The 22,704-nt window shown below is 47.8% G+C and overlaps 1 protein-coding gene across 14 annotated transcripts in view; it reads left to right on the top strand.

The window, feature by feature from the left end:
• TEP1 (telomerase associated protein 1) overlaps positions 1–22,704 on the top strand; it is a 45,034-nt gene that overhangs the window by 9,802 nt on the left and 12,528 nt on the right. For 13 of the 14 annotated variants that reach the window (XM_053889220.1, XM_053889221.1, XM_019430545.2 and 10 more), the window contains exons 9-41: positions 96–253; positions 3,392–3,501; positions 4,179–4,269; positions 4,501–4,687; positions 8,971–9,139; positions 9,733–9,891; positions 10,071–10,148; positions 10,927–11,057; positions 11,371–11,430; positions 12,334–12,492; positions 13,165–13,341; positions 13,568–13,688; positions 14,273–14,397; positions 14,660–14,773; positions 14,879–14,996; positions 15,156–15,350; positions 15,470–15,645; positions 15,732–15,888; positions 16,001–16,180; positions 16,629–16,721; positions 17,016–17,148; positions 17,305–17,455; positions 17,703–17,836; positions 18,046–18,134; positions 18,391–18,505; positions 19,142–19,385; positions 19,578–19,701; positions 20,513–20,637; positions 20,762–20,861; positions 21,074–21,229; positions 21,376–21,588; positions 21,840–21,993; positions 22,100–22,312. In XM_053889220.1, coding sequence (XP_053745195.1) covers positions 96–253; positions 3,392–3,501; positions 4,179–4,269; positions 4,501–4,687; positions 8,971–9,139; positions 9,733–9,891; positions 10,071–10,148; positions 10,927–11,057; positions 11,371–11,430; positions 12,334–12,492; positions 13,165–13,341; positions 13,568–13,688; positions 14,273–14,397; positions 14,660–14,773; positions 14,879–14,996; positions 15,156–15,350; positions 15,470–15,645; positions 15,732–15,888; positions 16,001–16,180; positions 16,629–16,721; positions 17,016–17,148; positions 17,305–17,455; positions 17,703–17,836; positions 18,046–18,134; positions 18,391–18,505; positions 19,142–19,385; positions 19,578–19,701; positions 20,513–20,637; positions 20,762–20,861; positions 21,074–21,229; positions 21,376–21,588; positions 21,840–21,993; positions 22,100–22,312 — 4,709 coding nt within the window. The remainder of the gene's footprint in view (positions 1–95; positions 254–3,391; positions 3,502–4,178; positions 4,270–4,500; positions 4,688–8,970; positions 9,140–9,732; positions 9,892–10,070; positions 10,149–10,926; positions 11,058–11,370; positions 11,431–12,333; positions 12,493–13,164; positions 13,342–13,567; positions 13,689–14,272; positions 14,398–14,659; positions 14,774–14,878; positions 14,997–15,155; positions 15,351–15,469; positions 15,646–15,731; positions 15,889–16,000; positions 16,181–16,628; positions 16,722–17,015; positions 17,149–17,304; positions 17,456–17,702; positions 17,837–18,045; positions 18,135–18,390; positions 18,506–19,141; positions 19,386–19,577; positions 19,702–20,512; positions 20,638–20,761; positions 20,862–21,073; positions 21,230–21,375; positions 21,589–21,839; positions 21,994–22,099; positions 22,313–22,704) is intronic. The other variant, XM_053889223.1, reaches the window with a different exon arrangement.

Here is a 22,704-nt window from a genome sequence, read left to right as displayed (position 1 = left end):
TGGCCTGTAAACGTGACTTTGACTGACTGACATTTTCTTTTCTGAGTTATTTTCAGCTGGCCTGGAAATAATAAGCTTTTCTTCCTCTGTTGCAGATACCCATCCACCCTACAAAAGTTTTCTCGAAGTCGCCTCCCTGGGCCATGGGATTCTAGCAGAGCTGGGAAGCGGATGAAGCTCCCTCGGCCGGAGACCTGGGAGCGGGAGCTGAGCTTGCGGGGAAACAAAGCTTCTGTCTGGGAGGAACTCATTGGTAGAGTAACTTTGACCCTATATGCCCTTCCTCTCTTCCCCGTGCATACCTCTACATTTTGGACCCTGACTTAATTTCCATGGCATGGTACAGTTATTCTCTTGCCTGGTGGTTGCATCACTGAAAGTGATCGGATTTATGAGGTTTGCCACTGACCGTACCAAAGTGGACCAGCGGTACCTGCTTTTAGTAGCATTGGCATCATAAGGGAGATCATTCTTCCAGATGTGGCTAGGTGATGCACCAGCCTCTACCGACACATGACAAAAGTGGTACCTTCTCTCTGATTTCACTTGTATCATACTGGGTAAGCCATCCAAACAAGATAGGACTGGCACACGGCATATTGGAATCTCCACAGAAACCCATATTTAGGACATGGACTATTTAGGTCATTTGCCCATACTGATAAAGAAAAAAAAACATTTTAAATTGGGAGGCCCAAGTTACTTTCAGTCTTCTGTTTGTCTCTTTTAGCCTATTTTTAACTATAGAAGGCTCTTTCTATGCGATTTTGTCTTTTTTTACTTCCTCTTTCATCTTGGAAAATTTCAAGTCAGTTTCTATCTGTTGAAAAATATCTTGCTGTAGATCTTTTGACTGCTTGAGTTTTGGAGACTTCATATTTTGGAGCTTCAGAAGCCCCATTTGTTTTGACCTGTTTCTCAGTGAACTGCCAAGTACAGATTATACTCACGGCAGCCCAAATTGCTTAGCTGTTTATCTGTCCCTGCTCTCACTGTGGTGGTGTAGCCATCAGAATCACATGGGAATTGAATACACACATGCATACACACATGCCTGATAGCCTCTTCCCCAACATTTGATACTTTGAGTGGAATAGGATGAAGTCTGTCCTGAAGGATGGCATCCAGGATGTGTAGATGATTCTGGTATGTGTCATCTCCACTTCCTCCCTCTGCCCCTGAAAATTAAAACTGTCATTTATCTAGGCTGAGACTAATGCCCATAGTCTAATCTGGTGGTCTCCAGAGTTTTTTGATCTTATATTACACAAAAAGTTTTGGAATATACCAGAATATATGTATATATAATTAAAACAGTCTGATATATGTACGAATAAATTATGTACTTTAGGAAATACATAAAATATAATTATGTAAATACAGATCTGAAAGTAAGTATAAATAAATAAAATACAAAAAATGTAAATAATTATAAGAATAAGAATAAAATATAAGATTAAGTGTAATTACATAGACAGACCCCTCTTTGGAGAACACAGGGCTCATTAATAACACACTAACAGTTTTTTGGAATGCAATCGGTGAATTTCTCAGTGTAAAGGATAAATGTTCAATTTATTTTCTAGTATCATAAATATGATATTTGACTTAATTTCTTATCTGAGTGATCTAGAAAGCCTTTCATACACAGCAATAGTTGAGAACACTTTATGAGTTGATGAAGGATGTAATAGTTTACCAGTTGTCACACATAGTTTACATGGTATATATCAACCTAATTGTTCTATACAGTTTGTGAACCAGAATTATGAACTTGAGAACCCCAGGACTTCGAGAAGGCTGAAAGCTTCTCCCTATAATTCAAAGAGACTTACTTCACCTTAAAAAAAGGCACCACCACTCTCTTGATGAAAGCTGCTGGAAGAGCCTGGGGTGGGAGCAGGGGCTGACAGGTCATGTCTCTAAAGTGGTCTGAATACACCTCTGGGGGTACCCAGGAAAACTATCACACCTCCTCCTTATGTTTACCCTTATCTAAAAGAAAGAATTTTCCCACTATTTACCATATGAATCAAACCCCTATCATCACTCAGTCCATGTGTTCTATGGTACATGTCCCATATGAGAGTTCAAGTTTATTGAGGAAGAGTAGGGGTTTCACAATGTGCATCCATGAAATCCCCTCACTCTTTTTTGGTTTCTGCATAATGACTTATCAGTATTTATCCTTGAATTGTAAGTGGATTTAGAATTATTATTCAGCCTTAACCAAACTAACCATCTAAAATTGACATAAGCCTTGGGGCATGTGGGTGGCTCGGTCAGTTGAGCATCTGACTTTGGCTCAGGTCATGATCTCATGTGAATTCAGGCCCCATATGAGGGCTCACTGCTGTCACTGCAGAGCTGGCTTCGGTTCCTCTGTCCCCCTCTTTCTCCATCCCTTCCCTACTTGCACTCTATCTCTCTCAAAAATAAGCATCAAAAATAAAATAAAATAGAATAGGCATAAGCCTTAAAAAGATTATTGAGAAACTGTGACTTGAAGATGATACTAGTATTACAAAACAAATGGATGATAAGAAAGTGATGGGGCGAAATTCTGCTTCAGTGCAAATCTTTTTCACCTGCATTTAAATGAAAAGCAATGACTATTTAATCATATTTCACAAGAAGTTTGCCAGAGAACTTAGAAATAAGCAGGAAGATTACTTGAAATATGAACTTACATTCACTATAATTGAAGGTGAACCTTACCTTAGGTGTATATTGTACCTAGAAATATTAACTACTGATTGCAGTACATATGTATTTATTAATAAACAAACTTACACTAGGAAATTTCACATTTCACCATCTATACTGTTTATAAATCATTAACAAATTTATTTTTTTAATGTTTGTTTATTTTTGAGAGAGAGAGTGCTTGCACGCGCGTGTGAGTAGGGGAGGGGCAGAGAGAGAGAGGGAGACACAGAGTCCGAAACAGGCTCCAGGATCTGAGCTGTCAGCACAGAGCCCCACTCGGAGTTGAACTCACGAACTGTGAGATCATGACCTGAGCTGAAGATGGATGCTCAACCGACTGAGTTACCCAGGCGCCCTTGGAAATCATTACTCTAGATTAAGAGAATATGTTTTGCCAGTTAAGTCCAATCTTAGGGCTAGAGCCAGCAGACAAAGTAATAATAGACGTTGTTTATTCAAACAGACATTCCATAAACAGTATTGTATAAATCTTGCTCCACACTTCAGGCCAATCCTGTTGTTATCTTTCCAGACCTCTAAAACATTTTGAGTAGGATAGATCACATGTTATAGTACCTCACTCTCTCCATCCTGAATTTTCTACATGACTTCTTGCTCTGGTCTGTGACCTCTCTTACTTGTCCTTTGTTTGCTTTCCTCACCCTGTGCTGACCCTCCACAGAGAATGGGAAGCTACCCTTCATGGCCATGCTTCGGAATCTGTGCAACCTGCTGCGGGTTGGAATCAGTGCCCGCCACCATGAGCTTGTGCTCCAGAAACTCCAGCATGAGGTATGTGTGAGGCTCAGGAGGACTAGTGGGTGTGGAGATGCTGGCACATCTTCCTTGTGGCTGGGGAAGGTCATGGCCACCAAGCTAATTCCACATGAGCTATACACAGGTACATGGGGAGACAGATCTAGGGAGACAACCCCCAGAGATTCAAGTATAAAAACTTTTCCTTTTTATTTTCTGGGATCACTGATTTACCAAGAAGAAGCACTTTTGTGATGTAACTGACTTCAGAGGGAGTCTGATATAAAAGAAACAAGGCTCCTTCTGTTACTTCTCCATTTTTCTTTACCTCTTCTCATTTTCTCACTTGACAACTTTCTTTTTTCTTTATTCTTCTCCAGCTTTCTCTGTATCTCTTCTGTAATATCCATTTTATATGTCCTCACTTGCCCACAAGTCTAATAGAGTAGTTATCTCAGATTCCTGGCTCCTAAGGCCCCTGATTACCTCCCCACTCCATACTCCCTGATACTTTGCTCATGACCCCTCCTTTGTTTGTTTTTGTTTGTTTGTTTGTTTTGTTTTGTTTTCACATTTATTTATTTTTGAGAGACAGAGCGAGACAGAGCGTGAGCGGGGGCAGGGCGGGGGGAGGGCACACAATATAAAGCAGGCTCCAGGCTCTGAGCTGTCAGCACAGAGCCCAACGTGATGACCCCTCCTTTGCTTTCCAGAAATCGGTGATCCACAGTCGGCAGTTTCCATTCAGATTCCTTAATGCCCATGATTCCATCAGTAACCTTGAGACTCAACTCAGAAATAAAGGTATTTATTATCTGTCTTCTTCTGAATCCCATTTGTTTCTCATGTCTGAGAGTAGGTGAAACAGGAGCCTTCATATGTGTCAGCCTCTTGCTTTCTAGTCTCAGAGTGTAGGGTGGGCAGAGGTGAGACACTTGCCAGCCCAAGGGTCCAGGCTCAGGACCGGTATTGGTGGGAGGACAAGAGGAGGGACTAGAAGCTGCTTGACTCAGATGCTTACCTGTCTTTACACAGCATTGCCACTTCCTTCCAACACAAAACTGATGCATTCAATAATGATTAGAAATGCGAGAAAGAACAAGAATTGGACCTATCGGAGGTATCCTCGCAACCCAAGTCGTCGGGAACTTCGGACAACAATGATGATACCTGTGATATATGAGCAGCTTAAGCGGGAAAAGCTGAAAATACAAAAGGCCAGGTGTGTGTGTGTGTGTGTGTGCGCGCGCACGTACACAAATGTGCATATGTGCATGTGCTATCTGGGAGCAAAGGCTGGGCAACAAGAGGCACCCTTACAGGGCTTGGGAGTCATCTGACAACCCCAAATTTTATCCTGTAAGACATACTTGTCCCAGTGGCTCAGACTTGCCTGGTTCCAATTGTCTCTTGCATAGCAAACCTTGTCTTTAACATTGTCCTGTGGTGAGATCATGGAAAAAAACCAAAACTGTGGGCCTCCAATTTATTTTATTTTATTTTATTTTTTAAATTTTTTCTAAATGTTTTTAGTTATTTTTGAGACAGAGAGAGACAGAGTATGAGCAGGGGAGGGGCAGAGAGAGAGGGAGACACAGAATCTGAAGCAGGCTCCAGGCTCTGAACTGTCAGCACAGAGCCCGACGCGGGACTCGAACTCACAGACTGAGATCATGACACGAGCTGAAATCGGATTCTTTTTTTTTTTTTTTTTTTTTTAATTTTTTTTTTTTTCAACGTTTTTTTTTATTTTATTTTTGGGACAGAGAGAGACAGAGCATGAACGGGGGAGGGGCAGAGAGAGAGGGAGACACAGAATCAGAAACAGGCTCCAGGCTCCGAGCCATCAGCCCAGAGCCTGACGCGGGGCTCGAACTCACAGACTGCGAGATCGTGACCTGGCTGAAGTCGGACGCTTAACCGACTGCGCCACCCAGGCGCCCCTGAAATCGGATTCTTAACTGACTGAGCCACCCAGGCGCCCCTGGGCCTCCAATTTATTTTATTTTATTTTTTTTAATGTTTATTTTTTATTTTTGAGTTGGGGGAGGGGCAGAGAAAGAGGGAGAAAGAGAGGAACCCAAGCAGGCTCTATGCTGACAGCAGAGAGCCTGATGTGGGGCTTGAACTCAGGTACTGTGTGATCATGACCTGAGCCAAAGGTGGATGCTCAACTGACTGAGCCACCCAGGCGCCCCTGGGCCTCCTATTTATTATGTGATTGTTTTATTGGTTTCTGTGGGTTCTGTGAATCTGCGTAACATTTCCCTTCTCTTAGTGTATGCTAGTGTCCTCTGCTTCTGCTCTGGTTCAGTTTCCTTTTCTTCTCCAAGATATCTGTTTGTTCTTTTTGTTTCTCTCTCTTTCTCTGTCCTTATTTTCTGACTCATTTACTTTCTCATTTCTATAAATATAGATATATAGTCTTTACATATATATAAAGATAGTTAACATCAAGCAGGCTCAAACTCAGACATAAACCCTGTTCTGTAAGTTTGATGAAGTCCCAGCACTCTATGCTTTAGATGCTTCAGTAGTATCTTCATTCATTTTCATTCAAGACAAATTCAGGGCTCATCTAACCTACTAGGAGGTTCCTGGCCGCTCAGTGGCCTGATTATCTCCTGAATCAGTGAATCAGTGGCTGTACAGAGGGCCATTTAAGAATCAAGCTTGTGAGATGCCTGGGTGGCTCAGTTGGTTAAGCATCTGACTTCGGCTCAGGTCATGATCTCATGGTCCGTGAGTTTGAGCCCCGCATCGGGCTCTGTGCTGACAGCTCAGAGCCTGGAGCCTGTTTCAGATTCTGTGTCTCCCTCTCTCTCTGACCCTCCCCCGTTCATGCTCTTTCTCTGTCTCAAAAATAAATAAACGTTTAAAAAAAAGAAAAAAGAATCAAGCTTGGCATCCAGTCCAAACAACGTGCCTTTGCTGGCCAATATAGTGGCCACTAGCCACATGTGGCTAATTGGGCCTGAGATGTGCTGGATTTTGAGGACAGTGTGAAAAAGGATGTAAAGGGGCGCCTGGGTGGCTGAGTCGGTTGAGCGGCCAACTTCAGCTCAGGTCATGATCTCGCGGTCTGTGAGTTCGAGCCCCGCGTCGGACTCTGTGCTGACAGCTCAGAGCCTGGAGCCTGTTTCGGATTCTGTGTCTCCCTGTCTCTGACCTTCCCCTGTTCATGCTCTGTCTCTCTCTGTCTCAAAAATAAAATAAACGTTAAAAAAAAATTTTTTTAAAGAAAAAGGATGTAAAATATCTGTTTCGTAACTTTTGTGTTAATTATGTGTTAAGGTGAAAATATTTTAACATGTTAAATCAAATGTCATATTAAGTTAATTTCTCCTATTTTTACTTTTTTAATGTGGCTACTAAACATTTTTTATTACATGTGTAATTTTCATTTCATTTCATTCCATTAATTGTAATTTAATTCTGTTGGATAATACTGGTAGGGACTATTGAATTTTCTAGATTAAAAACATTATTATGAAAAAATTTTAAACACAAATAATGAGAATAGTATAATGGACTCTCATAAAACTATTAGCCATATTCAGTGATTATCTAGATTTTACTGTAGTTCTTTTGGTCCCTTCTTTTTTGGTGGAAGATGTTCTTAAGAACAAATGCTGAATATTATGATACATTTTATTTCATCCTTTCATATTTCATGTGTGTCTCTTTAAAATTTTTTTTTTTGTTTATTTATATATGAGAGAAAGAGAGAGAGACAGAACACAAGTAGGGGAGGGACAGAGAGAGAGGGAGACAGAATCTGAAGCAGGCATCAGGCTGTGAGCCGTCAGCACAGAGCCTGATGTGGAGCTCAAACGCACAAAATTGTGAGATCATGACCTCAGCCAAAGTCAGATGTTTAACTGACTGAGCCACCCAGGCGCCGCTCATGTGTGTCTTTTAAAGCAGGCATTTTTGGGGCTCCTGGGTGGCTCAGTTGATTGAGCTTCTTGATTTTGACTCAGGTCATGATCTCACAGTTTGTGAGTTTGAGCCGCAAGTTGGGCTCTGTGTTGAAAGTGCAGAGCCTGCTTGGGATTCTCTCCTCTCTCCCTCTGCCCCTCCCCTGCTCATGCTAGCTCTCTCTCAAAATTTCTCAAAATTTATTTATTCTTAAGTAAGTACTTAAGAAAAAGAAATTAAAACAGATATTGTCTTATGTAATTAAAATGTCATTAATATACCTAATAGAACTGAAAATAATTCCTTGGTATTATCATTTATTATCTAGTCCATATTCAAATTTCCCAATTATCTCAAAAGTATGATTTTACAATTTTATTCAAATCAGAATCCAAATAAGGCATACACATTATATTTGATTATTAAGTCTCTCATATCTCTTTTAATCTTTTCTTTGTCTTCATACCATTGACTTGCTGTAGACACTGGGTTCAAGGGCTCTGCAGAATGTCCCACATTCTGGATTTGTCAACTTCCTCATGGTGTCTTCTAACTTGTTTCTGTTTCATGTACTGAGGGCATTAACTCCAAAGGCTTGTACAGATTCAGATTTCACTTTTTTTTTTCCTTGCAAGAATATTTCATAGGAGATCCTTTGTATGCTATGAGTGAGACCAGCAGACTTTTTTTTTTTAACCTCCTCATAGGATAAAGGATCATGAGGCGCCAAAGATCTGTGGTCCTACTCAGTGTGATGTTAACGAAGATTGACCCATGTGTTTAAATGGTTATAGCCTTTTAACTATGAAGAGATCCAGTGATCTCTTCACTGGAAGTTGATAGTTTATCCATTGGTGATCTTTTCCTGAACCAATTGTTTCATTAACAGTTCTAGAATGGGAATTTTCTCCATTCCCATATTCATTAGCTGGAATTCTAAAAAGAACTTGCCTTATCAACTAAAGCTGTTTAGTTACCCTGAAGTAAAGATTCTACTAGAAACGTGGGACAAATGTTCTTTTTTTTGTCCCCTTTAATTGCCAGTTTTCGGGGGCGCCTGGTTGGCTCGGTTGAGTGTCCGACTTCAGCTCAGGTCATGATCTCGCGGTTTGTGGGTTCGAGCCTCACGTTGGGCTCTGTGCTGACAGCTCAGAGCCTGGAGCCTGCTTCGGATTCTGTGTCTCCTCCTCTCTCTGCCCCTCCCATGCTCATGCTTTGTCTCTCAATGATAAATAAATGTTAAGAAAAAAAAATTAATTAAAAAATAATTTCCAGTGTTTGGAATAAGGAGTTAATATTCTTTAAAATACAATTTAAAAGTAAGTTAAATCTTGCCTCATGAAGTAAGTATAGATTGATATGGGAAGTGTGGCAAATGATTTCAGAGAGTGGATCAGGAGATGACTTCTCCTCTCCAGCCATGAGACTGGGTTAGAAGAGTCCTATAGGATGGCGGCAATGGAGGCAGGCTGCGAAAGTGGTGTGAACACTTCATTCTGGGGTGGCAAGTTCTCATCTTCCCATCTGCCTCGAAATGGCAAATATAGAAGCCCCTGAGCCCTTCTGTGTCTTTTCTGCCTGCAGACAGTGGAAATATGATGGTGAGATGCTGGTTCGGTATCGTCAGGCCCTAGAGACAGCCGTGAACCTCTCCGTGAAACACAACGTGCCCCCGCTGCCAGGCCGCACCATCTTGGTCTATCTGACAGATGGCGGTGCAGACCAGTTCTGTCCCAAGCGCAACCCAGAAGGGGTAAAAAAAATTTAAAAGGTGGGGGGTTGGTAGGATGCTGGGGATCCCGAGAACTATCCTGTTCCCAGATGTGGTTCTCCCAAGGAAGCACTCAGAACTGAAATAAATGGCAAACATTTGCTTCTTGGTATCAGACCTTGGTTCCTAGGGACAGTTCCTAGAATGTGGTCTCTAGCCTGTTTATGGATTACAATACTTATATTCCACATTTGGCTGGTGCTTAATTCTCTCTAAATTTCTGTCACCGAAGTATGTTTCATTTTTACATCCTATATCCCAATGTTGAATTTGGGCAGGACTGCTGGCCCTTCTCCACCCTGGCCAGCTCTTACTGAAAGCTGCTGAAGCTGTCCCTTCCTAACTGGAGATTTTGTCCTTTTCCCCCAACTAATGGAGGCTGGAGGCGTTTGGCCTTCAGGGCTGGATGGGCAAGGGTGGATTTCAAAATAGGGGAGCCAGGGCACTTGGCCAGCTCAGTCAGTAGAGCATGTGACTTTCGATCTCAGGGTGGTGAGTTCAAGCCCCATGTTGCGCATGGAGCCTACTTAAAAAAATAGGAGATCCTTATTTCACCCTGATGTTTGTCCAATCAGCCCCACCTAAACTATGTGCTGCTGCTGATTGGGATGGTAATTGCACGGGCGGAGCAGGTGGATCTCTTACTGTGCGGAGGAGGCACTGTGAAGACTATCACAGTTAAGGCAGAAGAAGGTATCCTGAAGACGGCCGGCATACTCCAGGCTCAAGTCCAGGTCAGACACCTGCCCCCACCATGCAAAAATGCATGAATGGTCACAGCCCTGGACACAGGCTGGAAAATCAGGAAAGGCTTGGATATATACAGTGCTGAAGATTCCCAAGCAGTATTTGGTGTTTGTTGCTTACCGATTGTCTCCCATGCAAATAAGGAACATGAGACTCTTTCCTTCAGGAGCCAGATGGAGAGGATGAATGGTCCCTGCACACTTTTGGGAAGTACCTGTTGTCTCTGGCTGCCCAAAGGGTCCCTGTGAGTAGTCCCCAGTCCCTGAGAAACCCTCCCTGCCCTCACCCTTCCCTCCTCAACTGATTTGTGTAATTTCTCAAAGGTCATCTTTCAAATGATGGGCAGTACCCACACCCACTTCCTGCTGGCTGCAGCCCTCTGCTGTGTGGTGGGCTGGTAATTGTTTAACAACCGGTGCTCTGGAAAAAATGAATCTTGGTTAATAGCATTTGCTAATTTCTAAGGTGTAAATTACTCCAATCATGGCTGATTTCAAGCTGCCAGCATGATATCAGTGAACAGAGGTGAGAAGAGATGCTCAGTAGCACACCATTATATGGTATTTCTACAACGTAGATCGAGTATGTAAATAAGATCTAGATAATGGTAAAATGTAGTAAAATAACTAGGAAATGATGAGTTTCAAGTATTTATTACCTTTGTTTTTAATATAATTTATTTAATTATAAGTTTATACTCTTCAATGTTTAGCAGTGGCACTATTTAACAACTGGATCACAAAATTCCTAAAAATGTAACAGTTAGCTCTTGTGAGCCTGAGCGAGCCAGCTACAGCACACCACTGCCCCTCCCCCACTTTCTCGCCCCTCCATGTCAGGGTGTAGTGGCTCCCCCATCCTAAGGGCTCTCATGAGAGGCAATTTCCATTCCCTTCAGTTCCCTTCAGAGTTCTCCTAATCCCCTCAGCCCCAGAGATCTCTTCTCTTGATGTCCTAAGCTTATTAGCATCTCTTCTGTCCCTGTGCTCCCTGTTCTCAGCCCCTCCCTTTTCATCTTACAGGTGGACAGGGTCATCCTCTTCGGCAATGATATGTATGAGAAACTGATAAATGAGGCCAAACAGCGTTTCTGGCAGCATGTGAATTCCAAGTGCCTCTTTGTTTGTGTTCCCCTAAGTAGGATATGTGACACGTAAGGACGCTCAAACTCCTTGTCCAGTGCCAAAAGATAGGTTTTCATATTTCCTCTCTACCCCCACTGGCGCTTGGGGCATTCCCACTCACCAGATGCCTTCCATCTCTGCCTCCTACCTTGATTGCACTTCAAATACTAGAACCTTCTCTGAAGTCTTTAGCCTAGCTCCATACCCCTTTGTAGGGGTCCATCCCAGCCCCAACCTAGCACATGACCCTAATTAAACATGCAGAGGTGGGGTATCCATCCTAGAGCGCAGGGACTCTGTGTTCCTGGCACTGTTTCTAATGGTTGCTTCTTCCTTTGCCAGATTATCAGATTCAAATCCCAATGACGTGACACTCTCAGGCTGTAATGACGGGATCCTGAAGTGAGTACAGAATGGACGCACAAGGGGTTGGGGGCTTTGTTAGAACGTCTTTCAGAGATTACTTGTGTCTTCTACTCCACTTACTTCTGTTTTTAAGCAAGATAGAAGTTTATTCCTCTTTTGCCACTGTCCAGATGTAGCAGCAGCAGAATGTTACAGGGACCCAGACACCTTCTATCTTATTGTTCCACCATCCTCAAATACTCTGCTTTCACCTCACGGTTCAAGACTGCTGCTCCAGCCCCAGTCATCATTTTTGCATTACACCTAGTAGGAAAGAGGAGAAGGGGACAGGGGAGGTTGCACTGTTCTCTTTTAAGGGAACAACGCAAGGGTTGGTCACATCATTTCTATTCATTCTTTGCCGCCTCTGTTCCATTCTTGATCCAGAGTAAATCTCATGCTAAATTTATTTATAGATGCCAAATTTCCAGAAATCTTTTAACTTTGTCTCTATGCTTAGCCTTCTCATTTACTTGTTTTCTCTCTCCTACCTTTTCCTTTGTATGCCTCCATCGCCCCCCAGCTGCTAGTAGGAAGCCTCAGGCCCATTCCTCCTCCAGAGAGCTTTCACAGCTGATACAAAGCTGATCAAGCTCTGAATGGGATGGCCTTAGTCTTTAATCTTTAATCTTACCCTTTGCCAGCCTAACTACCCCTGGCCCAACAGAAAGCCCATGATGACCATGCTAGAGCTGGGTGTCTTCTCTGTTCCTTCATCCCTGTAGTTCTGCACCCCTGTTTATTTTAAGTCTACATTCACTGCTTGTGGTTGTCTTCTTAAGGGGCTCCAGTTAACTGGGTGACCTACCTCTCTATATCTTTGTCCCCTGCCCCCTTGGAAGACCTGCCTGATTCTGACTCTGGTATTCACTCTTACTTATTTTGTTATATTTATGTCAGGTTCATTGCAGAGCGTGGAGTCTCCTGTCTTCTAGAGCACGTGGGGCAAATGGACAAAATATTCAAGATTCCACCACCCCCAGGAAAGACTGGGGACCTGTCTCTCCGGCCACTGGAAGAGGTCACTCTAAGCCCCTTGGCTCTGATTTCCCAGCATGGGTTAGTCTATGTTTCTATGCCTTTGTGAATCGGGAGACACTGTGGTCAAAACCTGCAGAAATTCTGGTGGCTGCAGTTCTGGCTGTGGAGATGCTGTATGTTCTACTCACTAAGTAGAACTCATCTCTTTCCCAGGTAGGGATTTCCCTGACGGAGGAAGTTGTCAGATAGTGAGCATACTACTTTCTCTACCTGGGCAGGGGGTCAGATGTGAGGCGGGCAGCAGGCAGCGGGCAGCATGCACTGTGGACATACAGCCAGGGCTCAGGCAGAGGGCTTAGGAGAATAGGCTCTGGCTTTCTCATCACAGCTTTGCCAAGTAGTAGCTTGAATCTTGGGCTAGTTGTTTTTAATTTCTTAAAAACTTTAGTTTTTTATTAGTAAAATGGAAATAATGATGGTGCTTACCTCACAGAATGGGCAAATAGTAAGTGCATAATAATTAGCTGACAAAGAGGGATATGTGAGAAATGGCAAGTAGGGTTTAAGTTCCAGGGCTCTGCAGGAGAGGCTATAAGCAGGTTATTCTCTGGAGGCCTGCTGGACCTCACCCTGGCATCTGTCATACCTTACTTGTACTGGCTTGTGCTGAAGGATGTGCTCAGCCGCATCTGTGGAATTGGGTTGTGGGGCTGATTGCTAGAGTGAGCCCAAGCCTCTGCTTACCCCCAGATGGCGCAGCATCAGGCTTTTCATTTCCTCCACTTTCCGGGACATGCACGGGGAGCGGGACCTGCTGCTGAGGTCTGTGCTGCCAGCATTGCAGGCCCGAGCGGCCCCTCACCACATCAGCCTTCATGCCATTGACCTGCGCTGGGGCGTCACTGAGGAGGAGACCCGGAGGAACAGGTGAGGGGGCCACAGAGAAGAGCTGGGACAGAGATGAGGGGCTTGAGTGGTAGAATTGAGGTGGGTAGGGTTGAGGCTACAAGGGAGTCTGAGGGCCTAGGGCAGGGGCTATTTGGATGCTAACAAGAGCAGTCTGCCTTTACTTGGCTCAGTTTTGAGCCAGGGCCCTATCTTCCTATTTATACCTGTATTCTCTGATCCAATGCCTCCATAACCATGTCTGCAGACAACTGGAAGTGTGCCTTGGGGAGGTGGAGAACTCGCAGCTGTTTGTGGGGATTCTGGGCTCCCGCTATGGCTACGTTCCCCCCAACTACAACCTCCCTGACCATCCTCACTTCCGCTGGGTAAGGCAGGTTGGGGGTTGGAGTGGGGTCTGGGGAGGAAACAAAGGTTGGGACAAGTGTGGAGAGAAGCCACAGTGTGTCAGGAACCTTGGGACTAGATCTGAGACTTGAAGGTGAAACCCAGGCAGAAGATTCTGCAAGCGGCCAAGTCATAGATGAGGGAATTCCTTTGAGAAGTACCTCCCAGTTGGCCAAGGGATGCGAGAGGTAAGAGGGTAGGTCTGTTTAGGGTTTGCTATCAGACGGATCTGGGTTCTGATCTCCCTTCTATCATTTATAGATTGTGTGACTTTGTGGGAAACGGCTTATCCTAACCTAGCCTCAACTTCCCCATGTATTAAAGCGGAACAGTGGAGTCTATACTGTAGGGTTACTATGAGGATTAGAAATCTATTTTTAAAAATGCTCAACATGTGACAGGCATTCAGTACATGTTAGCTACTAGCTGTGTTTTGTTGGCTTGTGTCTGGAGGGAGGGAGGAATATTGCTGAGATGCAGGAACCCTAGGGTCTTGGTAGGTCTCAAGGGAGGGGTCAGTGTGACCTGGGACTGAACCAGCCTGTTCTCTGCCCTCTCCCTGCAGGCCCAGCAGTACCCTCCAGGTCGCTCTGTGACAGAGATGGAGGTGATGCAGTTCCTGAATCGGGGCCTTCGTCAGCAGCCCTCTGCACAAGCTCTCATCTACTTCCGGGATTCTGGCTTCCTCAGGTACCTGCTGTTGCTTCTGGACCTCGCAGGCTCAGGGGCCAGATCTTCTCTCTCCATAGGATTCAGAGTACAGGAGGGGGAGCTAGAAGAGAGTACAAGGCTCAGAAAGCTTGCCTTGCAGCACCAAATAAGCCTTGCCACTGAAGCCAGGTGATCTCTGCTTGCAGAGTTTTAGGGAACCACAGCCAGGTCTGATGGTTGGGGCTGAAGAGAGGCTGGGGTCTGAGTGTAGCCTCACTTTTGGGGTATCTTTGGTGGTCAGCTGTGTCCCAGATGCATGGAAATCTGACTTTACTTCTGAGTCTGAAGAGGCTGCACATCGAATCTCAGAACTGAAGAGCTACCTGAGCAGACAGCAAGGGATTACCTGTCGTAGGTGAGCTGGGGTGGGGGTGGGGTGGGTAGAGAGCCCCTGCATGGAGGAATATATGGAGGGGGGCCAGGCCCACTCTGACTCTGCTTGTGCATGGTTCACCTGTAGATACCCCTGTGAATGGGGGGGTGTGGCAGCCGGCCGGCCCTATGCTGGGGGGCTGGAGGAGTTTGGAAAGTTGGTCCTGCAGGATGTGTGGAATATGATCCAGAAGCTTTACCTACAGGTCAGCAGGGGCGCCCATGGCCAGGGTAGTGGAGAGAAGGTAAGGTGGTCTGGGTAGTCCTGGATGGGAAGTAATTTGGTGGGGGCTCTGTGAGTTTTCAGGTCTGGGGTTCCTGAGGGGCATGGAAACATTATCAGTCACTGTCCCATGTGTCCTCAGCCTGGGGCCCAGCTGGAACAGCCAGTGTCCATCCCAGATGATGACTTGGTCCAGGCCACCTTCCAGCAGCTGCAGAATCCATCAAGTCCTGCCCGACTGCACCTTCTTCAGGACACAGTGAAGCAGCTAACGCTGCACCGAGGGAGGCTGAGCCTGGTGACCGGGCAGTCAGGACAGGGCAAGACGGCCTTCCTGGTACATAGTCTCAGAGCCCCGGGCAGGAGGAAGTGAGGGCCATGTAGGCTAAGGAAGCAGGGCACAGGGAGTTGTGCATGTAACAATGTGACCATGTTTTCTCTTTGCTGTCCATGCAGGCATCCCTTGTGTCAGCACTGCAGGCTCCTGATGTGGCCAAGGTGGCCCCGTTAGTCTTCTTCCACTTTTCAGGGGCCCGCCCTGACCAGGGTCTTGCCCTCACCCTGCTCAGACGCCTCTGTGCCTATCTGCATAGCCAACTGCAAAAGCCAGGTGCCCTCGCCACCACCTACCGGTGTGTATCCCCCATTAGTCCAGCCTTGTTGATTCCACATGATCCCACCCTGTATCTCCCTCTCTCACTGATCCTGGTCCTTACAGGGGCCTGGTATGGGAGCTCCAGCAGGAACTGCTGCCCAAGTGTGCTCAGTCCCTGAAAAGTGGCCAAACCCTGGTGTTGATCATCGATGGGGCTGACAGGTTGGTGGGTCAGCATGGGCAGCTGGTCTCAGACTGGATCCCAAAGACACTTCCCCCGGTGAGTGTGAGCAGGAGGTGGGGGTGGGATGCAGTAGTGGGGACGGGGGCTCTCCAGCCTTCTCCCCTTCTTTTTCCTTCTACCTTCTTCTCTTTATGCCCAAATATCACAGCGGGTGCACTTGGTACTGAGCGTGTCTACTGACGCAGGCCTGGGGGAGACCCTGGAGCAGAGCCAAGGTGCCCATGTGGTGGCCCTGGGGCCTCTGAAACTATCTGCCCGGGCCCGGCTGGTGAGAGAGGAGCTGGCCCTGTATGGGAAGCGGCTGGAGGAGTCACCTTTTAACAACCAGGTTGGATGTGGGCCAGGGCTGGAGTGTGTGAGGCCCCAGGGTGCTGAGGCTGCTAGCTGCCCCGTGCAGCCCTACTGCTTTGTTTCTGCAGGAACTCTGTGCCAGGGGATGCTGTTAATAAGATAACCGGGATTCCTTATAACACCAGCCAGCCTTTTTCCCCTAGAGATAGCCTCCCGGGGTCCATCCCAGTGAGGGGAGGAGTAAGGCTGTGATTCTTGGGTGGGGTGGGCTGAACCACAGGGGCTTTCCAGAAAGTAGGGCTGGCTGGCAGAGCAGTATAGCAAAGGGATGGCTGTGAGGTGATGCCATCAGGTCACTGCTGGGGATTCTCAGAGGAGGAACTGCCCTGCAGTGGGCTGGGTGCTTGGGGTGGAGCTCAGGGGGGTTGAGGACTGGCTGTGGCAGGCTCTCTGCTACCCACACTGAGTCCCCTTCGTCTTGTCAGATGCGGCTGCTGCTGGTGAAGCGGGGATCATCCCTGCCACTCTACCTGCGCTTGGTCACGGATCACCTGAGGCTCTACACGTTTTATGAGCAGGTTGGTTGAGAATGTAAACCCTCACCACTTATTTTCTAAGTCCTAATCCACTTCCCATTCTTCATTCAGCTCCTTTCACCCCCATTCCTCTACTTTTCGTACCCTGTCCTGTGTCATCTTGTAATCACCATTCCCCATCTCGACTCACCACTACCCTCACTTCTTTCCCACTGTTTCTCTTCCTTTTCTCATCCTTTCCCATGATTTCTCCAGCTGCCCACTCCCCTCCCCACAACGAAAGCCACCTCTTCTCCTCCCCTCACTGGCTAAAGCCCGGTCTCCGTCCTCTCCCAGGTGTCTGACAGACTCCGGACCCTGCCGGCCACTGTCCCCCTGCTGCTGCAGCACATCCTGGGCACCCTGGAGGAAGAGCATGGCCCTGATGTCCTTCCCCAAGCTTTGGCCACCCTTGAGGCCACACGCAGTGGTCAGTGGTTGGGATGGGCTGGGAGAACGAGAGTTCAGGGGTTGGATGACCTTGGTTCAGTTGGGGTCTCCGTGAGCAGTGTGAGGAGGAGCCAGGTGTCATGGGATGGGTATGCTGTGTGGTTTGGTGAGGGCCTCAGAGAGCTGGGGTTTGCAGGTCTCACTGTGGACCAGCTGTACGGAGTGCTGAGTGCATGGCGGATACTTCCCAGGGGAACCAAGAGCTGGGACGAAGCAGTGGCTGCTGGTAACAGCAGGGACCCCTTCCCCATGGGCCCATTCGCCTACCTCGTCCAGAGTCTGCGCAGGTACAGCTGCCCCCAGCTGAGCTCCCACCAACCTCCTGTGCCTTCACATCTTTGAGCCAGAATCCCATGTGGTCCTTTCTTCATTCCACCCTCCCCTCAGTATAGGCCCTGACACACAGGCCCTGAATGGGTTGCCACTCAAGTTACCACTATATGGGATGGGAACGGGAGTCCACAGCTGTGCCAGGTACTCACTGACAGGCCCCCTTCCCTCCTCTCCTGCTCTGTTTCCCTCACATGAGGACAGTTTGCTAGGGGAGGGCCCCCTGGAGCGCACCGGTGCCCGGCTCTGCCTCCCTGCTGGGCCCCTGAGGACAGCAGCCAGATGTCGATACGGGAAGAGACCAGGGCTGGAGAAGACAGCACACACCCTCATTGCAGGTGATTGGAGCCCAAAGTGACCCCGGGGCACTGAGTGTAGGGCCTATACCCGGAGGCCAGGACCACCTACTGGTGCTCCCCATCAGCTGGCCCCTCACCTGCCACCCCAGTGAGCGAATGGCTTTTGCGGTAGCCTATGGAATACGATCTTTGGAGATGCTTTAGGGCTGAGCCCATCTCAACGTCTGTTCTGTGATCCACACCTGCAGCTCAGCTCTGGAAGACATGTGACCCCGATGCCTCGGGCATCTTCCGAAGTTGCCTTCCTGAGGCTCTGGGAGACTTGCCTCACCACCTGGTTAGTCTCGAGATCCCATAGACACCTCCCAAGCAGCTGCTTTGACTGTTCTGAGACCCCACTCCCTCTTGACTGCACCATCACCACTACCATGATGCCCCTCTACCTTTCTCCTTTCAGTTTTCCTGCCCTCTTCCTTGAGGTCCTTTGTCCCAGCTCCTAGGTTGAGGTCCTGGCTGCACAGACAAGGTCTAAAACTAGACTATTCCTCCTCACCTGCCTCTTCATATCCTAATGAATCCAATGACCTTCCCAGCTCCAGAGCGGGAACCGTGACCTTCTTGCAAAATTCCTCACCAATCTCCACGTGGTGGCTGCACATCTGGAACTGGGTCTGGTCTCTCGGCTCTTGGAGGCCCATGCCCTCTATGGTGAGAGGTGGCTTCTCTGAGATCTGGGCCTCCTGGGTGTGTTCATGGGGGGTCTGCTCTGGGGGAGGTATAATGCAAAGAACAGTTAAATTTCTCTTCTAGGTTAAAAATGCCAAAGGGGTAAGCAAGTAATTTGCAGGGGACCTTCTGCCCAGATCTCTTAGACCAGAGGTTTCCAAACATTATTTAATAGGTATAAAATTACCTAGGATTGTTGTTCAAACTGCAGATCTCCGGGTCCCCAGATTCCATTTCCCTAGGTCTGGAGTGGGGCCTACGGCTTTGTACGTCTAATGGGTGTTCCTGATGTGGGGTCAGAAGACTTTGAGACGACATCTTATTTTATTTTTCTCTTTTTTACTTTCTAAAATTTATTTATTTTTTATAATTTACATCCAAGTTAGTTAGCACATGGTGCCACAATGATTTTAGGAGTAGATTCCTCACTGCCCCTTACCCATTTAGCCCATCCCCACTCCCACAACCCCTCCAGCAACCCTCTGTTTGTTCTCTATATTTAAGAGTCTCTTATGTTTTGTGAGACGACATTTTAGACACTGCCTGACATACTTGGCTAATGGGGTTAATGGGGGTCTAGGCTAGCCCCCCCAGTGACACAGTGCTTCTTTTCCACAGCTTCCTCAGTCCCCGAAGAGGAACCAAGTCTTCTTGAGACTGACACTGCTGTGTTTCACACATTCCTGAGGCAGCAGGCTCCAATCCTCAACCAGTACCCCCTGCTCCTGCCCCAGCAGGCAGCCAACCAGCCTCTGGACTCGCCTCTTTGCCACCAGGCACCCCAGCTTTCCCAGCGGCGTTGGCGCCTCCAGCACATGCTACGATGGTTGAATAAGCCCCACACCGTGGGGGGCCGGCAGAGGTAAGGCCCTTGGCCCCAGATGCTGGTAAGCCCACCAGAGAGCAAGCTACAGTCCTTTTTGAAACTGGAGAAAAAAGGACAGACCAAAGTCACTGTGGAGAGGGGGATTCAGGGACAGAAATGCAAACACGAGTTTCCATTTGCTTCCTTCCCTGATTCCTCATTTCCTCCCTTTCTTGCTACTCTCTCTAGCTCCAGCCTGTCTCTGACAGTTTCCTCATCCCCCACTGCAGTGACCTTGTGCCCCAGGGGGCAAAGAGCTGCTGTGGGCACAGCCAGTGGGATGGTTTACCTGTTGGACCTGAAAACCTGGCAGGTATGATGCTCAAGGCGGGCAGAGTTTGCCTCCAGAAAAAGCCTCACAGACTAGGCAAGCCAACCCCACCTGTTTTCACCCTGTTTGATTCAGCAACTTTTATTTCCTCACATCAGATCGAAAGCTTGGTCACAAAATCAATCATGCTTTCCAAATATTTGCATCACACCTTCCCTTCAAAGTTGTACTGAGGCTGTACTGTACTAAGCATCACAAGGAAAACAGGGGTAGGACATTGTCTTTGCCCACCAAGTGGTCAGTTTTGTTGAAAGATATGACATACAAGGGGAAAAGGAACCAAAACATAGCCGGTACTTACCGGAGAACAGGGACAGACAAGGGCAGGCATTCCAGTTGAGTGAAAGGCATAGGGGAGAATGTTTCCTGGAAATTGCTGGAATGAGTAGAGGGTGCTTAAGGGATAGTAACAGCAGATTAGGCTGCAGAGGTGGGTCCCACAGCCACAACCTCTCTCTGCTTCCCACCCATATCACCCCCCCACCCCCATAGCATGCATGCATGTAACACCATTCCCTCCTCAGACCCATTAAAATCTTCTGTGACTTGGGGATACTTATGGGGTTTGGAGTAGGGGGAGACTTTGTGGCCCCACTTGAACTTGAGCTTGGCCAACATCTGGAGTTGGGCCCAATGCTTTTTACTTTTAACAAGCATTCCTGGTGTGGGGACAAAGGGCCACACTTTCTCCATCCCTTCTTGCCTTGGCCTCCTTTTTGATTGGGGCTTGGAGTGCTGGACATTGGGGGGTCAAGGGAATGTCCTGAGCATGCTTTCCTGCTCGTTCTCACAGGAGGAGAAGTCTTTGGTGAGCGGCTGTGATGGGGTATCCTCTTGCTCATTCCTCTCGGACAGTGCCCTCTTTCTCACTGCCTTTGATGGGCTTTTGGAGCTCTGGGACCTGAAGCAAGGTTGTCGGTAAGGGGTCCCTCCCTCATGTCTGGGAGTGAGGGCCTTCCCTGCTTGTTGGGAGCCCCCAGGGGAGAAGAAAGAGGAGGGAGGCCAGGGGCCCCAGGAGCCTGACTTTGTCTCCCTGGGATAGGGTGCTCCAGACCAAGGCTCACCAGTATCAAATCACTGGCTGCTGCCTCAGCCCAGACCGCCGACTGCTGGCCACTGTGTGCCTGGGAGGATGTCTGAAGGTAATGACCAAGGGGCTGTGGTAGTCAAAGTGGCCTTAACTGCCAAGTCAGCCCCGTGAAGTTGTTTTCTTTGTGAGGCAGAGCTGCTGACTGCTTAGCTGGGGGAAGCCTTCCCTGCTGAGGGCAGGGGACTGGATAAGGTGGCTTCTGGGACTGTGATGCTCAGGCATCTGTACTCAGCATCTAGACTCCTCTCCTTCTCTCTCCTTCAGCTGTGGGACACAGTCCGCTGGCAGCTGGCCTTCGAACATACATGTCCCAGGCCCCTGAACTGCATTACTTTCCACCCAGAAGGGCAGGTGATAGCTATAGGCAGCTGGGCTGGCAGTTTCAGCTTCTTCCATGTGGACGGGCTCAAAGCTATCAAGGTGAGATGGTCCTGTGTAGCCCTGGGGGAGGAAGCTCAAGAGGGTGGGAGCAGAAGATGTGGAGCGACAGACACCCACGTTCTGTTTCACTTTGGGCTTGTGTTGAGAGCAGTTCCCGACATTTCCATTTCTACCTCCTCGTGTAGGAACTGGGAACCCCAGGAGCCTCCGTCCGTACCTTGACTTTCAATGTGCCTGGGAGGGTTGTGGCTGTGGGTCGGCTGGACGGGACGGTGGAGCTGTGGTCCTGGCATGAGGGGGCACGGCTGGCTGCCTTCCCTGCCCACCATGGCACAGTGGCCGCTGCCCTTTTCCTGCGCGCTGGGTGCCAGTTACTGACAGCCGGAGAGGATGGCAAGGTCAGGTTGCAGAGGGCTGGTGGTGGGTTCTGAGGAGGGGGTACAAAAGGCAGGGAATATTTGGGTAAGGGTGGAGCCTTTGTCGGGGAGACGGGAGGAGCTTAGCTGGTGCAAGCTACAGGGAGAGGGGTGCAGGTGTGTGTGCGAGCAGCTCTCCAGAGAAGACTCTTTGGAAGGAGGACTTTCATGGGGGTGGCTGTCACTCTGGGGGTGGAAGTGGTGTATCTTTAAGTCCTGTTCTTGGCCCTCAGGTTCAGGTGTGGTCCGGATCTCTGGGTCGGCCCCGGGGATGCCTTGGTTCCCTTCCCCTCTCTCCTGCCCTCTCTGTGGCTCTCAACCCAGATGGCGATCGAGTGGCTGTTGGGTACCGAGCAGATGGCATTAGGATCTATAAAGTTGCTTCAGGTACTGAAGAGAGAGAGGATGGGGTGTTTGGGCCTTTGGAAAGAACATCCCTACCCTGAATTCCCTTTTGGAATGTGTTACTCTATGTTTTCTGGTCATTCTCTAGGTTCCCAGGGGGCTCAGTGTCAAACACTAGATGTGGCAGTGTCGGCACTGGCCTGGCTCAGCCCTAAGGTGTTGGTGAGTGGTGCAGAAGATGGGTCCCTGCAAGGCTGGCATCTCACGGAAAGTTCCCTTCAGTCCCTCTGGCTCTTGTCCAGATACCAGAAACCCGTGTTGGGACTGGCCACCTCCAACGAACTCTTAGCTTCTGCATCAGGTACTGCTGGGTGGGCAGTGAGCAGCTTTCTTTTAAAGATGCTAATAGTTTCCCTCAATTTATATGTGTATGCATACAAGAAAATACACACACATACTTTTTTTTTTTTTTTTTACAACTTTGAAAGTGGTTTTAAATGCATTTATCTTACATAAGCAGTCTAGACTATTTCTTCTTATTTCCTAGCCCTGATTCTGGGACCTCTTTGTAATCCCTATAATTCTTTGAGTTTCTGCCCAGTGGGACACTTTGCTTTGTATAGGAATGATATTCCCTTATGAGGAGAGATGTTGAGGTGAAAATGAGGAGAGAGGCCTTAGTCCTCTCTAGGTAGGAAGCTTGGTCCAAGTAATAGTGGGCACTTGAGAAGAGGAGGGTCTGGAGGTGTAGCA

Source organism: Panthera pardus, unplaced genomic scaffold (assembly GCF_024362965.1).
Source record: "Panthera pardus isolate Hobbes unplaced genomic scaffold, ASM2436296v1 HiC_scaffold_24, whole genome shotgun sequence".
NCBI classification, from domain to species: Eukaryota; Metazoa; Chordata; class Mammalia; order Carnivora; family Felidae; genus Panthera; species Panthera pardus.
This window is presented reverse-complemented; position numbering and strand designations above follow the sequence as displayed.